General features: G+C 45.6%; 2 protein-coding genes and 1 long non-coding RNA gene across 6 annotated transcripts in view; 2 read left to right on the forward strand and 1 right to left on the reverse strand.

Annotated features, from left to right (window-relative positions):
* SNX24 (sorting nexin 24) overlaps positions 1 to 905 on the forward strand; it is a 156,313-nt gene extending 155,408 nt beyond the window's left edge. The window contains exon 7 of the mRNA XM_049649093.1: positions 213 to 905. Within this exon, the coding sequence (XP_049505050.1) occupies positions 213 to 280 (68 nt within the window). The 3' untranslated portion in view covers positions 281 to 905. The remainder of the gene's footprint in view (positions 1 to 212) is intronic.
* A 12,161-nt stretch (positions 906 to 13,066) lies between these two features.
* The window catches only part of PPIC (peptidylprolyl isomerase C), a 14,204-nt gene continuing 3,816 nt past the window's right edge, over positions 13,067 to 23,454 (reverse strand). Inside the window, exons 2-6 of one of the 4 annotated variants that reach the window (XM_049649094.1) lie at positions 21,004 to 21,117; positions 20,445 to 20,538; positions 17,737 to 17,921; positions 14,891 to 14,974; positions 13,067 to 13,624 (exon numbers count right to left, since the gene is read on the reverse strand). In XM_049649094.1, coding sequence (XP_049505051.1) covers positions 13,499 to 13,624; positions 14,891 to 14,974; positions 17,737 to 17,921; positions 20,445 to 20,538; positions 21,004 to 21,117 — 603 coding nt within the window. In that variant the 3' untranslated portion in view covers positions 13,067 to 13,498. Of the gene's footprint in view, positions 13,625 to 13,656; positions 14,022 to 14,318; positions 14,975 to 15,012; positions 16,526 to 17,736; positions 17,922 to 20,444; positions 20,539 to 21,003; positions 21,118 to 23,454 lie in introns of those variants that run through there. The other 3 variants (XM_049649096.1, XM_049649095.1, XM_049649097.1) reach the window with 3 other exon arrangements.
* LOC125935442 (uncharacterized) lies at positions 18,285 to 21,012 on the forward strand. The gene is made up of 3 exons (XR_007461678.1): positions 18,285 to 18,378; positions 19,500 to 19,615; positions 20,922 to 21,012. It is a non-coding gene; the product is annotated as an uncharacterized LOC125935442 (long non-coding RNA).

Consider the following 23,454-nt stretch of genomic DNA (forward strand, 5'->3'; position numbering starts at 1 on the left):
AGCTACAAATCTGGCCGTGCATTCCTGCAGCGCCTGGCCCTGCACTAAAGTGGCTTTAGGCCAAGGCACCGTGACAGATAACGCATCCTAAACAAGGTGATGCGGATCCCTAAGTTACCGTGGGCCTCACCTCTTTAAATTCTACCAAACGCAATTGTATTTCGTATTTCACTGATGTGCTTAAGAAAAGCTGTGTTCCTTTTGTTTTTCAGATTTTCCAAATGTGGTTATTGAAGGAGTTCTCCATGGGATATTTTACCCTCATCTGCAGCCCAGGTAGAAATCCTACATGGCTGGAAGGAGCTGAAGCAGGTCTCACGGAAATCGATACCTACCAAATTAACCTAAACTCTATGACATAACAGCTCTAGCTAGTGGTAAAATTCACAGTCCCAGCTTAATTCAGGGCAGGGACATTTCCATTAGAATGGTGCTTTTAAAAATAGAAACTGAACCCCGGGCGGTGCTGAGGTTAGGGCCGAGCATTTGAGAAGGAGAAGGTAGCTGCCAATTTCGAACCTGGTGAGAAGGTTGTAGAATGTCCCTGTGAGCACCGAGCATAACAAAACGAAGGTGCTCTCTGCTTTCGTTGCACCACTTGCTAATTGAACATCTTATCCTGAAACATACAGAGACTCATCTACTTCGGTAACTTTTTGTCGTTGTTGTTCAGATTTCGTGACACACTAATCTTTTCATCATGAGATTTTCTCCGTCAGCGATACGTGTATTCTGAAGTGCCCGCACCGGGAGAGTATCACAGAAACATGCTGTGCTAAATGTGAGAATGGAACTAAACTGGAAATTATATTTCGCTGTCAATGTTAGGGCATTTTTAAAAAACCATGTCATTTCTATTTACATTGCAGTAGGGTTGCATCTTACCTAGGAATTCGCTTCTGGGGTCAGTACCTAAAATAAAATGGAACATCGAGATCATCCTCGACTGCCCTTCAGAAAGGCACCATCAATGAACCCTGTACATCCAACACATCCAGGTTTTCTGCCAATGTTGGAAGAAATGACCGTTTCTTCTGTTGAAGACCAATGGGAGTTGGTGTTTGTTTAAGACACTGTTGTATAAAACCACATACCTTTCCACACTAGAATCGTACTTAGCCCTGCAAGATGCTTGCTTTCCGAGAGACAGATGTGAACTGACTTGCCTGAGGAGACACCAGAGTGACAAGCCTCATTTTGATTTCCTCAAGGTTCTTCAGCACTCATCGAGGTTTACTCGTTCATTACATAAGTAGAATTGCCGCCGGATTAATTGTTATTTTCCTTATCGTTTCCTTGTTACCTCCTCTATGGAATTTATGTAAGTTAAATGTGTGTATCATCTAACGCCACTCTACATCTCACACAAGTTCGTATTTTGAGGAGTACGAGGATAAAAACATATATGCAAACAATGTATGTGCTCTATTCAGGCATTTCATGGAAAACTCCTAGCTAGCCTATTTATGGTTATTAATTTTACTAAGCTGCTTTGTGGGAGAAAAATATTTGGATTCAAGACCAATAACTGAATCATGGTTTTTGGTTAGGATACATATATATGTGTGTGTGTGTGTGTGTGTGTGTGTGTGTATACACACATATATACATATATATATGTTATATATATAACATATATATATACACACACACACACACACACACACACACATATATATATATATGTTTCAAGCCTGCCGCAGACTTTTAGAGATACATTTATGATAGCTATGTGACTTCATGCTGGAAACACGCAAGGACTAAATAATCAAGTGTCATGAACCGAAAATAACTGAATGCTCAAGTGTTGGGAGATATTTTTTAAATGTTTCATTGTTAGCTATTTTGAGTTAAATAAAAACAGAGATGAAGAAATATTTCAATTTGTCTCCTCCTAGGATTTTATTGGAAACACCAGTTGTGTCTTATCTCTTTATACACACACACACACACACACACACACACACACACACACACAACTTCTCACATACATACTCACATTTATCTCTAATTGAAGTGTTAAATTACCACATCTGTTAAGCCAGTAGGTACCCATTAAATAGTTGATGATTTACCAAGATAGTAAGAATTTTTTTTAATATGTAAACCAAGCCCTGTTGGTGGCACACACCTCAGGAAACGTTTTTTGAGGATTTTTATTTAGTGATGACTTTTATTTTTTATTTAATTTTTAATGTGTAATTTTGTGTTTCATTTCAATTCTGTTATAGGAAATAGAAACCACGGTGGGTATTTTAAGCAGGATGGAATAGTGAGAAATTGGATGCTCGTAGAATCTTTTGGAAGGATGAGGAGAGTGAACTTCAGTGGATAATCCAGGAATGACTTCCAGAATCCTCCAGCAACATCTAATACCCACCTGCCAGGGGAGCTACAACCTCTGCCTTAAGCAGGAATTCAGGGAGTCAGGAGGCTGCTCCTGGAGCTATTGAGGTCAAAACAAAACAAAAAAACTCCACTGTAGCTGTAATCCGGGTATCAGCAAGCAAGATCAGGAGGTAATTGTTCCCACTATAACTGCCTCATAGCAGGAATCTGGGGACTGGGCCCTGGAACAGAGTGTCCACCTTTACCAGCTGCACTAACATCCCCTCTCAACACCCTTGACTTTGCTTGCCCACAGCTACAGCCGGAAGATGGTGTTCACCCACCTCCATTTTCCATCTCATGAAAGCATATCCAATTGGCAGAACCTTATGATCAATCCCCAGCCTCAAGGGAGTCTGGGAGGGCGTGGAACTGCCTGGTCCCTGCACTGCAGGAATGGACATTGGAAAGAGGCTGGAATATATTTCCATGGTTGAAAATTTAATAACAACCTAAAAAAGGATATATAAAAAAAGAAAAATCTCCCACCCCGTCTCCTACATCCCGTCCCCGCCCCCCAAACAACCACCGTGCTTAGTTTATATGTGTACCTGCAGAGATTTCGGCCACATACATGCAAAATCATGTTTAGTATACATATTCCATTTCTCCCTTTTTTACAAAACAAGGATTTTCCAAGACATGGATTCATAGACAATAGAGCAATAAAAGAGTAAAGGGAAGAACAAATAAAAGGAAGGGTAACCACACTGTCTCTTAAAGCAGGAGCCCGGGACAGCTGTCATCTGCTGTGCTCCTAGTTCATGAATCTGGTGGTCTGTCTGGGCTGGGTCTCAGACGGTCTCCCGGTGCTTCCTGTGCAGCTTCTCGGGCCTCACCTCCATCATCTGGCCATTTCCCAACCAGCACCCCTTCTGTCTTCTTTGACCCACCCCACTTTTTCAAACAGCTGTCTATCTCTGCAACCCTGAATACACCAACCGTCCCTACCTGGTAAATCCTCAGTTCGCTTTGTAAAGTGTAGAAATGTAATCCACTCGGTTTACAAAAAATAAAAACGTCAGTAGAAAACAACATATGTGAATTGCCAACCATTTGAAACAGATTTTTTACTTTAAAATTCTAGCCTCCCCAATAAAAATATTTTTTTGATTTTAAAGAAGTGTCAAAATCTCATGATCACAGTTTAGAAATAACACATGGCTCTTATATCATCTGTCACCTGTGATCAAATGATAAGGGCTACTTAATAAGGATTCTGGCACACCCTTCAGAGTGACTACTATAAAAAAAAAAGCAAATAACAACTTGGCAAGGATGCGGAGACCTTGAAACTCTTGTACATGGCTGGCAAGAATGTAAAAAGGCACAGCCTCAGTGGAGAATGGCATGGCATTTTTTCAGAGAAGTATACAAAGTGACCATGTGAGCTAACCATTCCACTTCTGGGTATAGACCCGAAAGAAGCGAAAGCAGGGACGTGAGCAGATCGTTTAAACACCCACGTTCTTGCCAAGAGGCGGAAGCAATCCAAGCGTCCATGAATGGATGAGTGGAGAAACAAAATGTGGTAGATACGTGCAACGGAATATTATTCAGTCTTGAAAAAGGAAGGAAATTCTGACATGTGCTACAACACGGATGAACCTTAAAGATATGCTAAGTGAAATCGGTCACCAGGGATGACCACTGTGTGGTTCTCCTTACGTGAGGTACCTAGAATAGTCCAGCTCATGGAAACAGAAGGTGGAATGGTGGTTGTCAGTGGCTGGGGGGAGGGAGAAATGGGGCATTAACGTTCACTGGATTTCAGTTGGGGAAGAGGAGAAAGTTCTGGAGATGGGTGGTGGTGAGAGCTGCACAACAGTGTGAATGTGTTTAATACCACTGAACTGTACGCTTAAAAATGGTTAAAATGGTAAGTGTTATGCCTATTTTACCGAAAAATTTTTTAAGTTGTTTTTAAAGGATTTTTGAGTAAGGATGTAACAACCAGTTAATGATATTTGCCAGGGTGCGGAACAGATTTTGGCACACATACTTGGTATTAGTCTCATATCCCTGACAACCTCAGATTCTAAAATGATATATATTTTCTTAATTTTTTTAATGTTTATTTTTGAGAGACAGAGCCTGAGCACAAGAGTGGCAGAGAGAAAGGGAGACACAGAATCCCAAACAGTCTCCAGGCTCTGAGCTGTCAGCACAGAGCACAATGCAGGGCTTGAACTCCCAAACCGTGAGACCGTGACCTGAGCCAAAGCCGGATGCTTAACCAACTGAGCCACTCAGACGCCCCTAAAACAATAGCTGTAAGTCAGATATATATGTATCAGAATCTCCTAGGACTCAATCATTAAATCTGGCTGGGTGCGTCCTGTCTTTGGTTACTGAGAAAAACTGCCTAGGTGATTCTGATACTCACCTATATTGGGAACCACTGTTTGAGGGATGTGAAGATGACAGATGGTTTACGAACAACCATTTTTTTTTAAGTTTACTTATTTATCTTGAGAGAGAGTGCACATGAGCAGGGGAGAGGCAGCGAGAGAGGGAGAGAACAAGAATCCCAAGCAGGCTCTGCACCATCAGCATGGTGCCAGACACAGGCTTGAACTCACGAACTGTGAGATCATGACCTGAGCCAAAATCAAGAGTCGCTACTTCACCAACTGAGCCACCCAGGCGCCTCGAACTACCTTTCTTTAATGGTTACTGACTTGTATACTTCGTGCAGGACCCAGTCTCAGGAGAACATCAATTTAGCCCTGGGGTGGCAGGTGGCCACAGGGAGGTACTTGTCTTAGTGGTTCTGGCTGCGTAACAGAAATGCCACAGACACGGTGTCTTATGAACAACCAAATTTATTTCTCAAAGTTCTGGAAGCTGGGAAGTCCAAGATAGGGCACTGGCACATTCAGTGTCTGATGAACGTTCTCTGCCGTGTCCTCACATGGTGGAAAAGGGGCAAGGAATCTCTCTGGAGCCTCTTACAAGGGCACCAAACCCTAATTACCCCCTAAAGACCCAACTCCTACCGGTCTCTGCTTGAAACACCCTTTCTGTCTCCCTTGAGAAGATGCTCATACTCACCTGTTAGGTCTCAGCTTAAATATTCCTTCCACAAAGAGCCCCTCGTTGGTCCCACTCTGCACCATGAGTTTTTAGAATTTTTATTGTCGAAGTATTGTTGAATATATTAGTTTCAGGTGTACAACATTAATGAGTCAACAATTCTGTACATCACACAGTGCTCAGCGCGGTAAGTGTAGTCCCCACCTGCCACCATACGATGTTATTACATTATTGCTGATTATATTCCTTGTGCTGTACTATTCATCGCGGTGACTTATTTTATAACTGGAAGCTCATGCCTCGTAATGCCCTTCACCCTCTTTTGCTCATCTCCCCACTCCCCTCCCCTCTGGCAACCACCAGGTTGTATCTGAGTCTGCTTGTGTGTTTGTTCATTTGTGTTTTAGATTCCACATACAAGTGAAATCATATGATACTTGTCTTTCTCTGGCTTACTGTGTATCATAGCAAAGTGTTCCTTCTTAGCATTTAACCAAAGAACATGAACTCTGTGAGAGCAGGGCCATTTTCTGACTTGTTTACACTCCATCTCCATTATGGGGCCAGGAGTAGATCTCAGGAGCCACTGTGGAAGGAGTAGGTAGCCAGCACCCTGTCTTCCCAGCCCCAGCTCAATGCTGGCTACGTGCTCCACAGCAGAAGCTTCGTAGATGCATGTGGAGTCAATGACCTTGAGTTAGGATTTGCTAACATCTTCCCAAGTTCCCATAATGTTTCATTATATCCCGATTGTTCTGAAAACAACCGTTTTCTACAGTTTGCTCATGAACTTCACATACAGAGTGGTAATAGGTTGGGTAACCACACACTTGGATGATTTCTTAAACTCTCCTGTTAACAAATGATTAAGCTAATTCAGTGATTACAAACCATGGTTGTGTGACACCATAGGGCGTGGTTTTCGAAGTTTGGACCCAGGACCAGCATCATCCAAGAACTTGTTAGAAATATAATTTCTCAGGTCCTGCCCCTACAGTCTTAGATGCTCTGAACCTGGGGCCTGGAGATCTGATAAGCCCTTGGGATGATTCTTGTGCACAGAAAGTGTGAGAACTGTAACCCTAGGACATTTCAAAGTACTTTCATGTTGTGTATTTTTTTATATGTTTCAATTTTTTTTTGATTAAAAGAAAAAACCCTCAATACTTCTAGGGGAACCAGACACAAAGTTAAATCAAGTCAGGATGGTACAATAGAAGGCTGGTGATACCTTTAGGACAACAGTCCAACCCGTCAGCATCTCAACAAAACTAACAAGGTATTTTAAATGTAGTAAAAGATAAGAACCATCACACTTAGAAATTGTCTTCCTTCACAAGAACTGTTATATCTGGTTATCATCATAATTTTTCCTCAGCACAGAAGGCAGGAAAATGTCCTTCTAAATCCTTGATATCTTTCTAAATTTGAAACCGAGTAAACTAGAATCTTTGACTTCATGGAACTTACAGAATAATGTGATATTGGATGCCTAAAAGCCCCCAAAATTTGTCATTTTGAAGTGTGTCAAGGGCTCTGAAGGACTATGAAGAAGGTTTACTTATGCATAGAGAAGATACCTAATTTAGATTGGGGCAGGGCAGGAACCTTCCCTGAGTGAGTGACATTGAATCTGAGACCTGAAGAATGCTGGAGGAATTAGCTGGGCAAAGAATGCGAGTAGGGAGAATGTGTTACAGAGACATCAGCAGGTTCTAAAGCCCTGAATCAGGAGAGAGCTGTAGCCAAGCTCCCCATGGAAAGCCAGAGAATGTGGAGCATAGTGAGGGGCTGGGGCCAGATCCCACAGGGCTCCCCTCGGGAGGTGGCCTTCGAGAGTTTGACTCCTAGCCTGCGTGCAATGGAAAGCCATTGATGGGTTGTACATAGGAGGGATGTGATCTATTTTATTTTATTCAGGTTTATTGACAAATTTTATTTTTATCTTTCATATTCATTTATTAATTAGGCATGAGACATTTTAAAACATGAATTTTTAGAAACCCTCCAGACAGCTGGCAAACAGCAGCAGGCGATCGTCAGTTTGGGGTCATGCACATGGTTTGTCCCTCTTGAGCCAACTTAACAAGATCACTCTGGCTGCTCGTGGAGAATAGACTGGCCACGTGCATGATCCAAAGCAGAGAGACTGTTAGGAGGCCCCTTGAATAATCTGGGTGAGAGATGACCTTCTGTTTTAGGGTGGTAGCAGGGACGAGGATGAGACACGGATATGTGAGATCTATTGCACAGCTACTGGTGAACTTGCTGGTGGACTTGAACGTGGAGGGTAAAAGGAAGGGAGAAAGAAGTCAAGGATGGGTTTTTGGCCGGCACAGTTAGGCCGATGGTGGTGCCGTTCATTGATGAGGGCTGGGGGTGGGAGGTCGGGACCTGCTATAGGCTGAATGTTTGTGTCCCCCTCAAATTCATACATTGAAACCCACTCCCCTGTGTGATGATCTCTGGAGGCGGGGCTTTTAGGAGGTGATTAGGGCAGGAGGGCAGAGAACTCCCTCGTTGCTGCCACCATGCAAGGCTGTCGCAAAAACACGTGAGTCCTAAACCAGTAAGAGGTTCGTCACCAGTCCCCAAGTTTGCCACCAGCCTCCAAAATGGTGAGAAATAGACTTCTGCTGTTTGTAAGCCACCCAGTCGATGGTACTTTGTTGTAGCAGCCTGAATGCAAACAGGACCCGTCACCCAGGGAGCTCCAGGTTTGGGGATAAACCCTTTCCTTCTTGGTCTCTTTCTCCAGTGGATATACTGTGACTTCTCCTTTATGAGTTTCATCTGCAGCAGCATGAAAGCAAAACTAGATGCAACACTCTCCCCCCCCCCCCCCCCCGCCGCCCAGCTGAAGGAAGCTCGCCTAGATCTTTCCCACTGTGGTGATCGGTTTGTGCTGAAGCCTCTTTCGCTTCTTGCACGAGGGTCGGGAACAAAGCAAAGCACAGAGAGCTCCATACTGCTGCCTACCTGAGTCTCCAGGTGGTGTGTGGGGTGAATGTACGCACTTCTGTCGTTGACCCCCTCCCCCAGGCAGGCCACGTGAAGCCCCCAACAAATGAAGATTCGACCGTGGTCTCCAGAGCGGATGCCATGACTTCCACAGTACTGAAGGCTGGAGAGAGTGATTTCTCATCACCTCTCAGGTCAAATCCAAAGTACTCCCCTGGGGCCTGGTTCTCCACCAGCTGCCCACAGCCAGCCACGCTCATGACCACGGTTTGACACTGAAGCCAGCTAGCATCCGCCGCAGACACTGCCCCTTAACCTCACCATCCCCTGGGTTTCTTCCTCTTTAATGTCTGACGCCCACCTCATTTTGGACCATCTACTTCTACCAAGCCCTTCACACCTCCACTCAGAAGGTAAAGAGGAAAAGCGTAAGTTGTTAGAAGATTACAGTCTTTGAGGAAAGCAGAAACAGTGGGAAGATGCATGCCCGCGTTTAACAACATTTATGGTCCTGCGAGATTTTAAGTACCTCATGGTATAAATGCAGACCTATTGTTTTTGGTTACCAGTTCTGAATGTACTTGCTGGGCATCAGTTATGTGTAAAATACCGGGGAGGGGGAGGATTACAATGAAGATCTAATCCTTGCCTTAGAGAAGCCTCCAGTCCAAGAGGAGATGGGAGACAGCAAGCAGGTCAGTAAGTAAGTAAGCAAGCAGTTAGATCCCCCTGGGGAGGAAGTTTCCAGGGAGGGCTCCCTGAGGGAGCCCTGTACTGAGTCCTAAAGCCACGGGGAGCAGAAACGCGTGTGGGAGGCTGGCGAGGCAGAGTGAACAGCTTGTACACGGCTGGGAAGCAGTTCAGGAGTTCTGAGGTCTGCTGTGACAGGGACAAATGAAGTCTTGAATTTTCTCTGCTCCAGGCTGACCACTTCTTCTTCCTCTCCTCCTGACGTCTCGTCACAGTGTGGGTCCTGCTGCCCAGAAGAGGCACAGGAAACAGACCTCTTTTTGTATCCAGGTTGGAAGAAAAGATTCAGGTTTCCAAATGGAGGTATCTAGGGGCGCCTGGGTGGCTCAGTCAGTTAAGCGGCGAACTTCAGCTCAGGTCATGATCTCATGGTTCATGAGTTCGAGCCCTGTGTCGGGCTCTGTGCTGACACCCCGGAGTCTGGAGCCTGCTTCGGATTCTGTGTCTCCCTCTCTCTCTGCCCCTACCCTACTTGCCTGCTCTCTCTGTCAAAAATAAACATTAAAAAAAAAAAAAAAAAAAAGAACAATTTCAAATGGAGATATCTATCCAAATTACAGGACATACTATTTGCCACCTAGGACAGAAAGGGACCAGAGTTTGAACAGCCAATTGAATAGCACTTTAAATAGCACACTGGGAAGAAAAATCCTTCCCACCCTCTCAAAAATTAGTGGATGTGGCAACAGATGACTCCTAATAAAAGTTCAGAAGTGGGCGGTGGGGGCATATTGGCATGTTGAGTTCTCTCCAGATCCTCCAAATCTGAGAGCCTCGAGCGTTCTCATAGAAGTAGTCATAGGGTGAAAATTCCACGTGTGGATTTGGGGTTGCATATTGTTGTGACTTTAATATTTGTGAGATGGACTTTTCTTCCCCCCTCTTCCAGACAGGATTCCTGTGACTAGCCACTGTAATTCTGCTTTAGTGCTGGTTTTCTTTCCATCACTCGAGAATGTCAGCAACACTAGCGAATCTCCAAGCAGGTGATGTTATATCACACCTAAAACTTAGGCTTGGCCGAAATCTGAAGTCCACAAGATGAATTACAGACTTAAGTGAAAGCCGTTAGGTACTTAACAGCACAAAAATTTTCCATTACAAATACTGTTTTTCCTCTTTCTTAATTAAAAAAAAAAAAAAATGCCTTGAGGGGGCTTTGGATTTCCAAGCCTTCCAGATCAAAGATTTCTTCAGCCCTCTGAATTATAGGAATGTTAAAAACAAAAACAAATCCTTTTCCTGCTATAAAATCCTTGCCATGTTTTTGTCTTTATGTAACTCAAAACGGCTGAACTAAAATATGAGGCTGGTGAGTTCTGTTCAAAACCTAAAAACTCATCCGAAATGGAGTAGTTAAAAGTTTTGAAAGTGTCATTCTAATCAAGTCTGTCCCAAGAATAAATTTGACTAGAATTTATCTTATTTGATGATCCTCGAAATTGCAAAATAGCACTTAGAATAAAACAATGTATGGCTAAGGATACCGCAATGTTTTAAACTGTTTGTTAAAGTGATTCGGGATCAAAATTTTAATAATTTGGGCACGTTGGTGGTGATGGCCAGTATAATTTTCCTCTGAGTCTGTATACGCCCTTGGCTACTATGTTTCCTTTTCACCGCACAGTCGCCAAAAGAGTGAACTGTTAGTTTCAAAAGCTTTTGCAGAAAGTAGAGGCTTTTTGTAAAGCAGTAGTTGAGAGTTGTGAGTCTGCCCATGGTTTTGGTATAAGGCGCAACTCTGAGCTTACGAGAAAGAAACAGCTTTGAACAGGGTGTGTGTTGTGAGCTTATCAGCCGCCTGGCACATAGCACCTTGCCTGACAATTTACTACGTGGGCGATAAGTGGTCTCAGAATTTCAGCCCTTTGAAAATGAACCCCTTTTTGCTTTGTCACTAGAGAGAGGTCTATGATTATGCTCATGCTAATAAAAGCACTACAGGGCGAACTCTGTGCTCCTGTGCATGGAGCCATCAGTGGCTCATGTGCCCTCTGACATGAAACTTAAGGCACTTCATATATCTAACAGGTATTTGTTGCCAATTTCCTGACATGTTACCTTAAAAAACTTTTTTAAATAGCCTTTTTTGGGGGTACCTGGGTGGCTCAGTTGGATAGGCCAGCTCCAGATTTCAGCTCAGGTCATGGTCCCAGGGTTGTGGGATCGAGCCCCACGTCGGGCTCCACGCTGAGTGCAGAGCCTGCTTGGGATTCTCTACCTCCCTCTCCCTCTCCCTCTGCCCCTCTCCCCAGCTTGTACTGTCTAAAATAAAATAATTTAAAAAAATAGATTATTTCTAATTATTAGAAATATATCTTAGAGAAAAATTGGGAGACCAAAAAGGTAAAAAAAAAAAAAAAAAAAAAAAAAACCATAAACATAAGAGTTTAAAAATCCCAATTTATTTTCTTCATGTCAATTTATATGTTGTTGCATTTGCTTTCTGAGAATGCATTTACATACTTGAGATCAAGCTGCATCCAAAATTTCTACTTTTTTCTCAAAAACAACCATGTTCTCATGTTACTCTAAGTTTTGTATCATCGTCTTAATGAACACATGTTCTTCTGTTACAGGACATATATTTTATAACCATTCTGGGACAGTCAAGTTGCTTCCAGGATTTTGGTATCATAAATAAGCCTGCAGTTCACATCTTTTTTTTTTTTTTCCATAAACTCTATGAGTTTGGGGCTCAAACTCAAAACCTTGAGGTCGAGTCGCATGCTCTACCCAACGAGCCAGCCATGCACCCCCGCAATTCACACCTTTGTACTTAAAACTATTCGATATTGCTGTGTTAGACAAAGATGTTAGCTTCCAAGTCACAATCAATTTGCCCTGGCTTAAGCAAAAGAGGAAATGTATTAGCTCGCATAGCTAAAAAGCTAGGGGTGGAGATTGGCTTCAGGCATGGCGGGACTCAGGGGCTCTATGGTGTTTTCCGGAATACATCTTTCAGTTTCCTGGATCCGCTTCCCTCTGTGTCAGTTTCATTCTCAGCCTTGCTCCTGTACAGTCTCTGAGAGGAAAGACTGCCACTCTTTCCCAATATTTCCACTGGGAGTCCCACGATTGAGACTCATTACCATGACTTGGGTCAAACACCTTTCCCTGAGCCAGTCACGGGGCCCAGGGTGAAGGAATGTCTGGTTAGCCTTCAGGACATCCCTGCTCCCTCTTCCACCTCACCCCCTGCCACCCTCACTCTGCACACCCGGACTCTGATGTTTCTTGAAGCCACCAGCCTGACCATCAGCCAGGCCCACTGCCTCACACACTCTTCCCTCTGTGTCCCCCGGGCTTGCTGCCCCCTCACTTCCTTCAGCCTACACTCAGGACTTCCCGGACCACCTCACCTCTTCACTCTGTCCTCTCTCTGTGCTATTTCTCTCCAGAGACTTACACCTACCTGATGTCCTGCTATATATTCATGTGGTAAATGTTTGAATTATTTGTCTTCATGGGGACCACTAGGCTGTCACTGTGAGCAGCTCTACCCAGCCCTCAATAAATATCTGTCAAGTGAGCTAATAAATGAGTTTGGCAGGCCATGGATGTACCCGTCCGTAGGGTCAGCCTCCCCTACTGATACGAAATACTTGCAGCAGTGGTGTGATTCCCCAAAGAAAATGGGCAGCCATGCCCAGATGGCAGGGAGAACTGGGTGCTGGACCAACCAAACACTGGGGCCCATGACCATTTCACATCTCTTTCAAAAGCAAAGTGCCAGGAATAGGACTTAAAATACGGATGTGAATGCTTTGAGTTTCTTTTTTTTTCTTCTGATTTGTAAAAATGTGTATTTTGAGAGAGCACAAGCAGGGGAGGGGCAGAGAGGGAGAGGGAGACACAGAATCCGAACAGGCCCCAGGTTCCCATGCTCAAACCCACAAACCGTGAGATCATGACCTGAGCCAAAGACACTTAACCGACTGAGCCACCCAGGTGCCATTTGAGTTTCTTGATGTGTAAACTAGCTCCCCTATTAAAAAAAAAAAACAACAAAAAAACAACTCTCCTCATAGCAGACAAAATAATCTTTCTTCAATGCAGACCGCGTCACACCCTTCCCCAACTTAACACGGATAGCTCCCCATTGTACGGTGTATAATGGAAGAACCCGGCTGTGGCACCCAGGCCTGCACAATCCAGTCTCAGCCTGACTCCTCTGCAGCCCCGGAACCCACACCTTCTCACCTGGGGACCCTCCGGCCTCTGCTGGCCTCTCTGCCTGACCCCCACCTACCCTGTCAGCCTCAGGCCTCAGCTCCAACGTCCCCTCAGGAGACGCTTCCTTGACCAAACAGGGCTCCTCTTTCACCTGCTTCACACACATGGGTGTCTCTTCCTCACCCCATCAGCACCCTGTCACCTTATTTATTCCGTCTCCAGCTCTAGAATGTAAGTTCCGTGGGGTCCTTTTCTTGCTGTTCTGGAACTCCAAACTGGTACCGGGCATGTTGAAGGCCTTCAGTGAATTTTTCTTAGAAAAAAAAAAAAAAATGAGCAGGTTGCTCACCAAGAAGGTTACAGCAGCTAACACCCCCGTCGGCAGTGAGAATGCTCATTTCATCTCCCATCCTGTTGAGATGAAACAATTTGCTTAGAATACAGCCCAAGAGATGGAATTTTTTTCAAAGGTAATTCTCAAAATTTATTTACTGTTCTTTTTCTTTTTTTATTGAAGAGCTGGAATCCTGGGGGGGTCCTGACTGCGTGGGTCCTAGAGGAGAAGCACCGGGGCCGTTTTTGAGCAGAGCCTGCCCCCATTTGAGGCCAGGCACTCTGTTCCAGCCAGGTATGTTCCAGCAAGGCCCCAGGAGGGTTCCACTTTCTCATCCGGTTTGAGCACAGCCCGAATCTTCGTGCCCACTGTGTAACTAGGAAAAAAAGGTGCCCTTTTGTTGCAGTGGGACTCAAGGGAACTTTCTCAAACTGTTACAGTGACTAAAAATTAGTGAGTTAATCCGCTCAAGTGTTTGGGATGTGGTCAGGCGTCATTTGTGTGCATTCCCATCCCAAATTAGCCAATCGTGTTGGTATTTTGATGGGCAGAACCCCCTCTAGTCTGTTCACTGTTAACATCAGAGTACGTATATTTTTGTACATGGATTTTTTTTTTAAAGAACTTTAAACTAAAAAAAAAAAAAAAAAGAAAAAAACTCTTGCAAAAAGAATTGACCTATATAAAAAGCATTTAATATAGAGAACACAGAAGCACCTTCCACCAGGTAAAAGTCCCGATGACATATATCTGATTGCACTAGTCACATCTCTCTTTATCTGCAGAGAATTTGTTTGAATATAAAATAACAAACTTCATGTCCCCATCTTCTTCAGACAAATCTTCAGCATCCCTCAACCTGAGGATCACATTTAATTCAGCAGAATAATGATTGTGCTCATAGAAAGAAAAGAGATCATCCAAAGTCTTCTAGTTTAAAAATAGCACCATTGGAGAAAGAGGATAAGTCTTCTAAGTGCAAAGTCCCAAGGCAAGTGATTTACTGCAGTTCATGCAAAGTAAACACTGAGTGGCTGATGTTCTGAACTTCCCTGTGATCGGGGGTAGAAAACAGAAGTAAAAACAAACCAAAACAAAACAGAAAGGCAAACAATAACTTTGGAGAATCAAAAGACACACACACACACACACACGCACGCATCCCTGCCAGAGCGTGTTCTTTGTTTTCTGCCTGTTGTATCACCAGTCAGGGACCTCGACCACGAAGGGTGTCTTCACGTCTACCTTGCCACTGCTGACGATGGTGCAGTCGGTGAGCGGACGGTCGTGCCCATCAGTTGGCTGCAGTTCTATGGAGTGGACCACTGTCTAGGAAAGACAAGCAGACCCATGGCTCGCTTCTGACTGGCAACCGTGGCGGTCAGAAGGTGAAATCGCTGCCCAGTCTGAAAGCCCAAGTGGGAAACCAGGGTTTTTTTTTGTTGTTTTTAGGGTTTTTTTTGTTGTTTTTAGGGGTTTTTTTGTTTTTTCGTTTTTGCTTTTTATTGGTTTTCTCCACCCCTCCCCCCCCGCTGACCTTCGTATGATTTCAAGAACCACACAAGCCAACCATGGTAAACTTACCATATTCAGGAAATTTACATATAACAGAATAAAATGTATCCACTCCCTTGCTAGTGAAAGAACGTATTTGTGAATTTCCCTCTGTTAATTAGCATTTTATATTCTAAACATAATTAGATATTTTTGTACACACATGGCTCTCATGAAATACATTTCTTCCTGCTTCACACCCGACGTAAGAGTTAACGTGGAGCATGGATCAGTTTCTGCTCTGCCCTGTAAACGGTCTAGGCGTTAAGAAACCAGGTCAGAAGGCAGCCTTAGAAGTGGAGCGGGGTCTGGGTTTGTCCATTTTCAAGCCGACCCCAGCCATTAACCTCCAGGTTGAGTTAGAGCCCCCAACCCCACAGTGGCGTGAAAGCCCTATCTCTACCCGGGAAGGCTGCACACACCTGACGCTTCACACTGAAGGAGGGAGGATTTGTCCAGGACTAGGAATACTGGCTTCTGACCTGCTTCCCACACAGGGTTGAGACAAAGAGGGCAACAGTACGAAACACACACACACACACACACACACACACACACGATTGTTTCCTTCTGGAGAAAAACGTCTGGTGATTTTTTTTTTTTTTTTCTGGAGAGAATATAGTTGTCATTAATCTCTCAAAGAAGTCTATGACTCAGAATGTTAAGGACTGTTCCTCTGAGGCCAGGCAGGTCTCCTAGGATGCACCCCAGTGGGTGGAAGGAATTCAGTGCAGTCAGTTACAGCCATAAGAAGATCGAGAGGTCAGAAGATCTAGAAAAACCGTGACCAGAAGAAGAAAACACAACACGTGCACTCTTCATTCTCTCACGGGTTAGCGTGATGTATTCCACAACACTCATTGCGGGAACGTCTGAACCAGTTTACTTTTAAACCGTTCAAAACCTGGTTCGGCCCACTCGTCAAAAACCCAGACTGGTTGAACACACGCACACCCCCATTCGGCTCACGCCAAGAACAGAGTTCCCTAAGACGCTGGCGGAGTGGTGCACTTGTGACTGGGTAAGAATACAGTCCTGTGAGGACAGTGACGTCTCGTGAGAACACAGGCCTGTTCTTTATTGTGACAGGATGTAAAGTGAGCTGCGAAGTCATCCGTGTTGGCCATATTTCATCTCACTCGCCCGTGAGAACCCTATCTTCAGCAGTGCAGGCTGAATACTTGCTTGCCCTGTGGGTTAGGTTCTGAGGGGGGTCAGCTCGGTTCCTGGCTTTTCGATGGGCAGAATCAGGATAAGGTGGGGAGAAGGTGGGGAAGAATCGCCATAACGGAGCTAACGTTTGGAGGGAAGAGGCAGAACTCGGACCTGAGAATGAAACAAAATCAAATATGGAAGAGGGCAGGGGAGTCAAGAATGGTCCAGGGTTGGGGTGAGCGGACCTTACAGGTGCTAGTTTAGGAGCTGGGAGCTTCTGTGGGCAGCTAGCTGCTAAGGAGAAGTGTTGGGAACTGAAGACAGTAAGGATTTTAAGATGTGTTCCCATGGATTATAAGTCAGACCCCTCCACTATTCTTTCAGACAGACCAGCAGAAATCTGAGTTCTCTCTAGCAGTTTTGGTTGCTGTACTGTGACTTCGAAAGTGACCTGTTTGTGTCCTGAAGCACCTGGGGCTCAGTGTCTTTTTTTTTTTAACAGTTTATATTTAATTGCGGTAAGAAACACATAACATAAAATGTACCATCTTACCTATTCCTACATGGACAATGCAGCAGTCTTACGTATATTCACAGTGCACGGCTCGTGGGCAGAACTTTCTCATCTTGCAAAACTGAAACTCTGCACCCACTGAACACCAACTCCCATTTCTTCCTCCTCGCCAGCCCCTGGCAACCACCATTCTCCTTCATGTTTCCGTGCATTTGACTACTTTAGATACCAAAGTAGAATCATCCGGTCTTTTTGTGACTGGCTTATTTTACTTAACATACTCAAGGTTCATCCACGTCGTAGCATGTTACAGGATTTCCTTCCTTTTTAAGGCAGAATATTATTCTACTGTGTACACATATGGGACCTGAGTCTTATTTGGTTACATTAAAAAAGTTTTCATTTATATCAAGTAGTAAGATAAATTAAGTACTCAGTGTTTCCACGTCAAGTCTCCAGCTTTTGCCCCGGTGCTCCTAACAGTCAGAACACCACAATATGGGGCGCCTGGGTGGCTCAGTCGGTTAAGCGTGTGACTTTGGCTCAGGTCATGTTCTCGCGGTTCATCGGTTCGAGCCCCGCATTGGGCTCCGCGTACTGACAGCTCAGAGCCTGGAGCCTGCTTTGGATTCTGTCTCCCTCTCTCTCTGCCCCTCCCCCTACTCGCGCTCTGTCTCTCTCTCTCTCTCAAAAATAAACATTAAAAAAATTTTAAAAATAAAATACCAGTTTATTCACCTCTGAAGAAGCCAGTCATCATATAATGATGAACCTCTAACAGACACATTTTAAGATGAAAATAAATCACTGAAAGTCCTTCATTATAAATAGAAGACTTTGAATGAGAAATAATAACATATCAAGTTACCATTCCATCAAGGACTTTTCCAAATACCACATGTTTGCCGTCCAACCAGGTGGGCTTGGTCAAGGTGATGAAGAACTGAGAGCCATTGGTATCAGGCCCAGCGTTGGCCATGCTGACCCACCCGATGCCATAATGCTTCAGTTTGAAGTTCTCATCTGGAAATGTCTCACCATAAATGCTTATACCTGGGTGAGACAAAGTGGAAAAAAAAAAAAGAGAATCTGGAGAATCACCAGATGTTATATGAAAGTAAATTCTTCAAAGGGAGACATAAGGTTTTAATAGAATTGGTTAACCTCTGGAGGTGGGGAAGGGGGAAAAGATGGTAAAACAAAGGAAAATAAAGGAGGTGATACAATTTGGCTCCAGACGCTCAGATAAACACAAAAGACGTGGCAGCACCTTCTGGCCTCCAAGCAAGACCCCGACGTTGGCTAAGCCAACAATTCACTCTGAACTAAGGAAGTGAAGGGCAGGATGACATCATAGAGCCACATGGAAAGGCGGGTGAGCCATCCTCCTGGCTCAATCTCTGTCCGGAGCTTCAAGTCACTTGTCCTGTGTCACTCCTACCTCAGCACCCAACCGTGATGCAATTAGCACTTGCCACCCTCAGCTAATTCTCACAGCCCTACAGAACAGGTATTCTCAATCCCATTGTGAGTGAGGCAACAGGGGTTCCAAAGTTTGAAAACTGCACAGCAGAACTGGAAAGTCAGAGGACTTTCTGTCACTAAAGCTGCTGCTCCCTCCTGAGTCAGCGCTCTGAGCAAGGGCAGCCCGCCAGGAGGTCATCAGGCACGATGACCTCCGGTCTCATCAGGAGACAGAGGGTGGTAGCAACCGGAGCACCCAGCGATCCAACCCCTGAACAGAAGAACCAGACGTGGGCGTGTTGACTGGAGTTCTGGCAAAGCCCCAAGTGGAGCGGAACATGGTTTCCCCACACGACAGCCGGAGAGACCATGAGAAGTGTCTGCTCTGTCCTCTCCCACCTGGAACGCCTGCCACACCCACTTCCTCCGCCTCCCCTTCTGCCGGGCTCCTTATCCCTCACTTGCCAACCTTAACATCCTGGCTCAGTTAGACGGACCAGGAGTGGGTGTCCAAGGCAAGCGATTCACAGCTGACTGGTCAGGGACAGATGAGGTGGCCTGGAGAAAGCTCTGCTCACAGAGAGATCGAGACTGAAGTGAAGGGATCCAAAAGGTCCTCCCTCCAAAACTCAGAGAATTTTAACTCAAGATGTGCGTGCACACACACGGCAGGGAAGGCAAAGAGAGGGAGAGAAAAAAGCAGGAAAGTGGCCACAGGAAAGCTCAGTCACTGTTCCTGCCTGGCCCCAGGGCGGGACCCTGAGATGATGCGGGTCTCAAAGGACACTGCCACCGGACCTGCAGGCTTTTCCAGAGAGGCCCAGCTCTGCAGCAGCGGGGGCTTGCTTCCCCAGGCATTCACCCTGGCCCCACTGACCCGAGTCACCCGAACCACTTCTCTACTCCACTCTACATCCCCATACCCCTGTGGCATTTTGGCAGGGAGTGAAAGTAACTCTCCCGAAGGACCCGGCCAATCCGAGGGCTGAATGGTAGCCATTTTGTTATAGATAAGCCATGGCGGTAAGCATACACTTAGCAATAGAGCTTGCACACAGCCCGAGTGTTTCTTTAAAAAGTTAGCAATCTAATACCCATCACAGCAAGTTATTTGCTGAACTGGAAATCTTAAACCTGAATGAAACTGAAATCCTAATGTGGCTGTAGGTATGGTGTGTGTCCAGGTCACAAACTCCCGGCGATCCCAAGGGAAGACGTTCCAGGGAGCTGGGCACCTGCAATCCGCAGTGAGGAACCACAGCCTCAGGGATATCCGACGTTGCGTAAGGTTAATTATTTGTGCTTCACAGGGCTCTGCCTTTGTTTACAAACGTGTATATTATAATTTTGACAACTCCTCTGTTACTTTTTATTATTAGTGTTGCAGGAAAAGCTGACAACAAAATGAAAGAATTTTGAAAGAAAGGGGTAAAGCCACCTGTAATCCTGCCTCCTAAATTCCAGCCTCGCCCTCCCAGAGTGGTGGCCTCCCCTGCAAGTTCTCCTCTCCTGCATCCCCGTCTGAGGCTGGCTGCCACCCCAGAGTGCACACAGTGTTATACTCAACCTTTCCTTCCTGTGTCAGATAGCCTTCTCTACTGTTGCAAACTGGGAATCTAGCATTTTAAAAACTGCACAGTGGTCTACTGGATGAATATATCTCCACCACGAAAAGATAAGGAACACCAAAGCAATACTGTTTAAAATTAGGAAGCCTCCAGGTCACGATCTCGCGGTTTGTGAGTTCAAGCTCTGCGTCAGGCTCGGTGCTGGTGGTGTGGAGCCTGCTTGGGATTCTCTCTCCCTCTTCCCCATGTGTTCTCTCTCTCTCAAAATAAATTTAAAAAAAGATAAAAAAAAAAACAAAACAAAACTAGGAAGCCTCACTCATTCACACCTAGGACTAGATTTTGGTAGATGAGGTCCTCCCCCTGCCCTCCCCCCCCCCCCCCCCCCCCGGCCCAAACCCTGTGCTTCTGAAGAATTAGTCTGGTGGTCTTGATGAATTGGTTTCCTGAACCTGGGAATTCACTTCATGGGGTGGATACACTGACTTGATCTGAGGTGTCAGTTTGGTAGACAGAAAAGGAAAAATGCAAAAGACAGTGTTACCGCCAGTGCCGTCCCCACTGGTGATGTCTCCTCCTTGAATCATGAAATCTTTGATGACGCGATGAAATGTGCTTCCTTTATATCCGTAGCCTTTCTAAAGAGATTATGTCAATTGAATATATGAGTAGGTATAACCCACACCAAAAGATAAACCCCAGCGTTTATCTGGAAAGGACACAATGAGAAAATGACACGAGCTATCGGCAGAACCTGATGAGGTCCCTGCAACAAGGTACTAATAGAAATGTTCTCATTAGCAGACCCAAAATAAAGAAACCAACTGTGGAAGTCAAGGATTAATGTGAATAAGTGAAAACAGAGCAATCTGCGTTTTCACATGATGCAGTTCCCCTCAATTTCTAGAACCCCAAGGACACAGGGTGCCCAAAGAGTAAGATTTTGTACAAAAATAAAGTAAAATACTGTTAAGACGTCCCGGGTTCATTGGACCTGCTAATTCCACACTTATTTTCCCAGAAAACATCTGTATTTACGCCGGGCTTAAAAGAAGGGAGACCCCATTTTGTGCACAGTTAAGGGACCCACAGCTGAGACCTACCTCGCCTGTGGCCAGAGCGACAAAATTTTCCACAGTCTTGGGCACAACCTTTCCAAAGAGGCCAATCACAATTCTGCCAACATCTTTGTCTCCGATCCTCACATCAAAGAAGACCTGCGTGTGGTTGAACCGGCAGAGCACAGGTACAAGGTAAGAGAAGGTTAAAATCTGAGAACGCATCGCTATGCGAAAGGCCTCCCTGCCCCCACAGCAGCTTATAAGGGAGCCCTAAAACCCTCGTGTGGGTGCAAGGCACCTGTAAACATTCATTCCGCAAGCACTCAGTGAGCCCCCACAGGCCAGGCCCTGTGCTAGGTCTGAAGTTGGTCAGCCAGTGAGGTCTCCGAGAAAACTCCATGCCCCCCCACCGGCCCCCGCACACCCCAGACCGCACAGCTGCCACCTCCCATTTCCCAGCTTTGTGCTCTTCCAGAAGGGTGACGCTCCAAATTTTGGCAGGAGAGAAAAACTGGTGGAGAGAGAAATCGTCTAACCATCCAGATTTATTTTTGTGTGACTTCAAACACGGCCCAATTCCCAGTGAGTTCTCATAGACATCTGCTGTCAAGGGAACTGTAAGACATCAGAACGCACAGCAAGTTCTCCGAAAGGCCTGCCACTCCCCTGCGAGCCCTGTGAGGCTCCAGCTCCCCAGCCTCATCCAGAGCTCCCCCCACCCCCACCCCCACCAAAACCGTTCACCCTGGGGACTCCACCGCTGAACTCAGGGGTCATGCTCCTGAAACGGGGGGGGGGGGGACTGCGTTCTCTCTTTCTGTCACCACATTTTAGAGCAGATAAAAGGAAACATGGACCCACAGTGAGTGAGTCACTTGTGTGGATAAACCTTAGAAAGTTCTCTTAAACTATGTTGTAAAAACCTGTTCCATCCGAGGGGTGCCTGGGTGGCTCAGTTGGTTAGGCGTCTGACTTTGGCTCAGGTCATGATCTCACAGTTCATGAGTTCGAGCTCTGCGTCCAGCTCTGTGCTGACAGCTCAGTGCCTGGAGCCTGGAGCCTGCTTCGGATTCTGGGCCTCCCTCTCTCTGCCCCTCCCCCCACTCACACTCTGCCTCTCTCTCTCTCTCTCTCTCTAAAACGAGTAAACATTAAAAAAATTAAAACAAAACAAAAAAACCCCTGTTCCATCCGAAATGAAATCACCCACGTTTTTGCCTCACAGATCACCGTGTTTCGAGGATTCCGGGCTGGAATGCTTGAAAAGGCTACCGAGTCGAAGGGCATTCTATTAGCAAGTTTAGATTATATGAACCAATTTACGGTTTGAATGGGTAAAAAAAGACATTCAAGAGATGGCTTTAAAAAAATGTAAGAAGGGTTGTCAGAGGAAAAAGATGTCTTACAGTTTAGAAAAATCATAAAGTAAAGACTGTGAAGCGTTAGTCCAAGACAAGAGCTTCTGCCAATACATCAGCACGTCTGTCACGGGGTGATGTGATATTTAGTGTTCCGTGTGGCATTTGAGAGTTTTTACGTGGCCACAGCAGCCAAAACCGTATTATTATTTATACGGCACAACTTTATGGAATGTATAAGAGACCGGGCCCTTGAGATACGGCGATGCACTTGAGGAGAACAAGTCAATGGGGCTCAGGGACAGGAAGCTGCATGAATGTGCCACAAGCCCGGTCGTGCAGAGCCCACGTCGCAGAGAAGCCGTTTCTCCAAAGTGATTTACAAGCCAACGAGAGAATTCAATGACGGGCAGTAACGAACCAGCATCCGGAAAAGACTCAGGGACACAGTCTTCTAGGGACACCATACAAGACGCTAGAAAAGCCTGCCAGACTTGTAAAATAAAGAAAAGAAAATATCGCCTTTGAGTGTTGAGACAGCACGAAGAAGAAAATGTGGGAGGGCAGCAGAAGATGAAGAAGAGGGCTTGTCACCCAGCAAAACGCGTCAATAAAAAAATCTGACTTTCTTACGTGCGGCCCAGCACACATACTAACAGCTTTTTCCCCCCAAACTGAGCTTTCAACTTCATGACTGACAGCACGAAAACGCAGCAGAGTTTTCCTGACTCCAGTGGAAATGATAAAGTCAAATCTTACTTGGGCAACAAGCGCATGAGGGGCCAGAGGGGGCCCAGAGGGGGGCTGAGGGCTGAGGGCAGGCATCCTGGAAAAGGCGTGATGGGGAGCAGGCCTGGAGTGGGGGGACTAGAACGATCATGAGCCCCACCTGGCAGAGCTCCTGAAATGTGGTCTCTGTGCACAGAAGCAACAGGGAGAGAATCTCACCAGTTCCAGAAGGAAGGCTGCGGCTATGAGATCTGGGTTTTGTTAGGCAGTAGAAAGGGAAGTAACAGGATCCAGGGAAGATGGGGGATATTACTCAAGCTGCGGGGAGGAGAATCTGGGAGCTCTTAGACCAGGGAGGAGGAGAAGGGGGGGAAGAGGAGGGGGGGGGGGGGGGGGGGAGGGGGGG

The sequence above is a fragment of the Panthera uncia genome (genome assembly GCF_023721935.1).
Source record: "Panthera uncia isolate 11264 chromosome A1 unlocalized genomic scaffold, Puncia_PCG_1.0 HiC_scaffold_17, whole genome shotgun sequence".
NCBI lineage: Eukaryota > Metazoa > Chordata > Mammalia > Carnivora > Felidae > Panthera > Panthera uncia.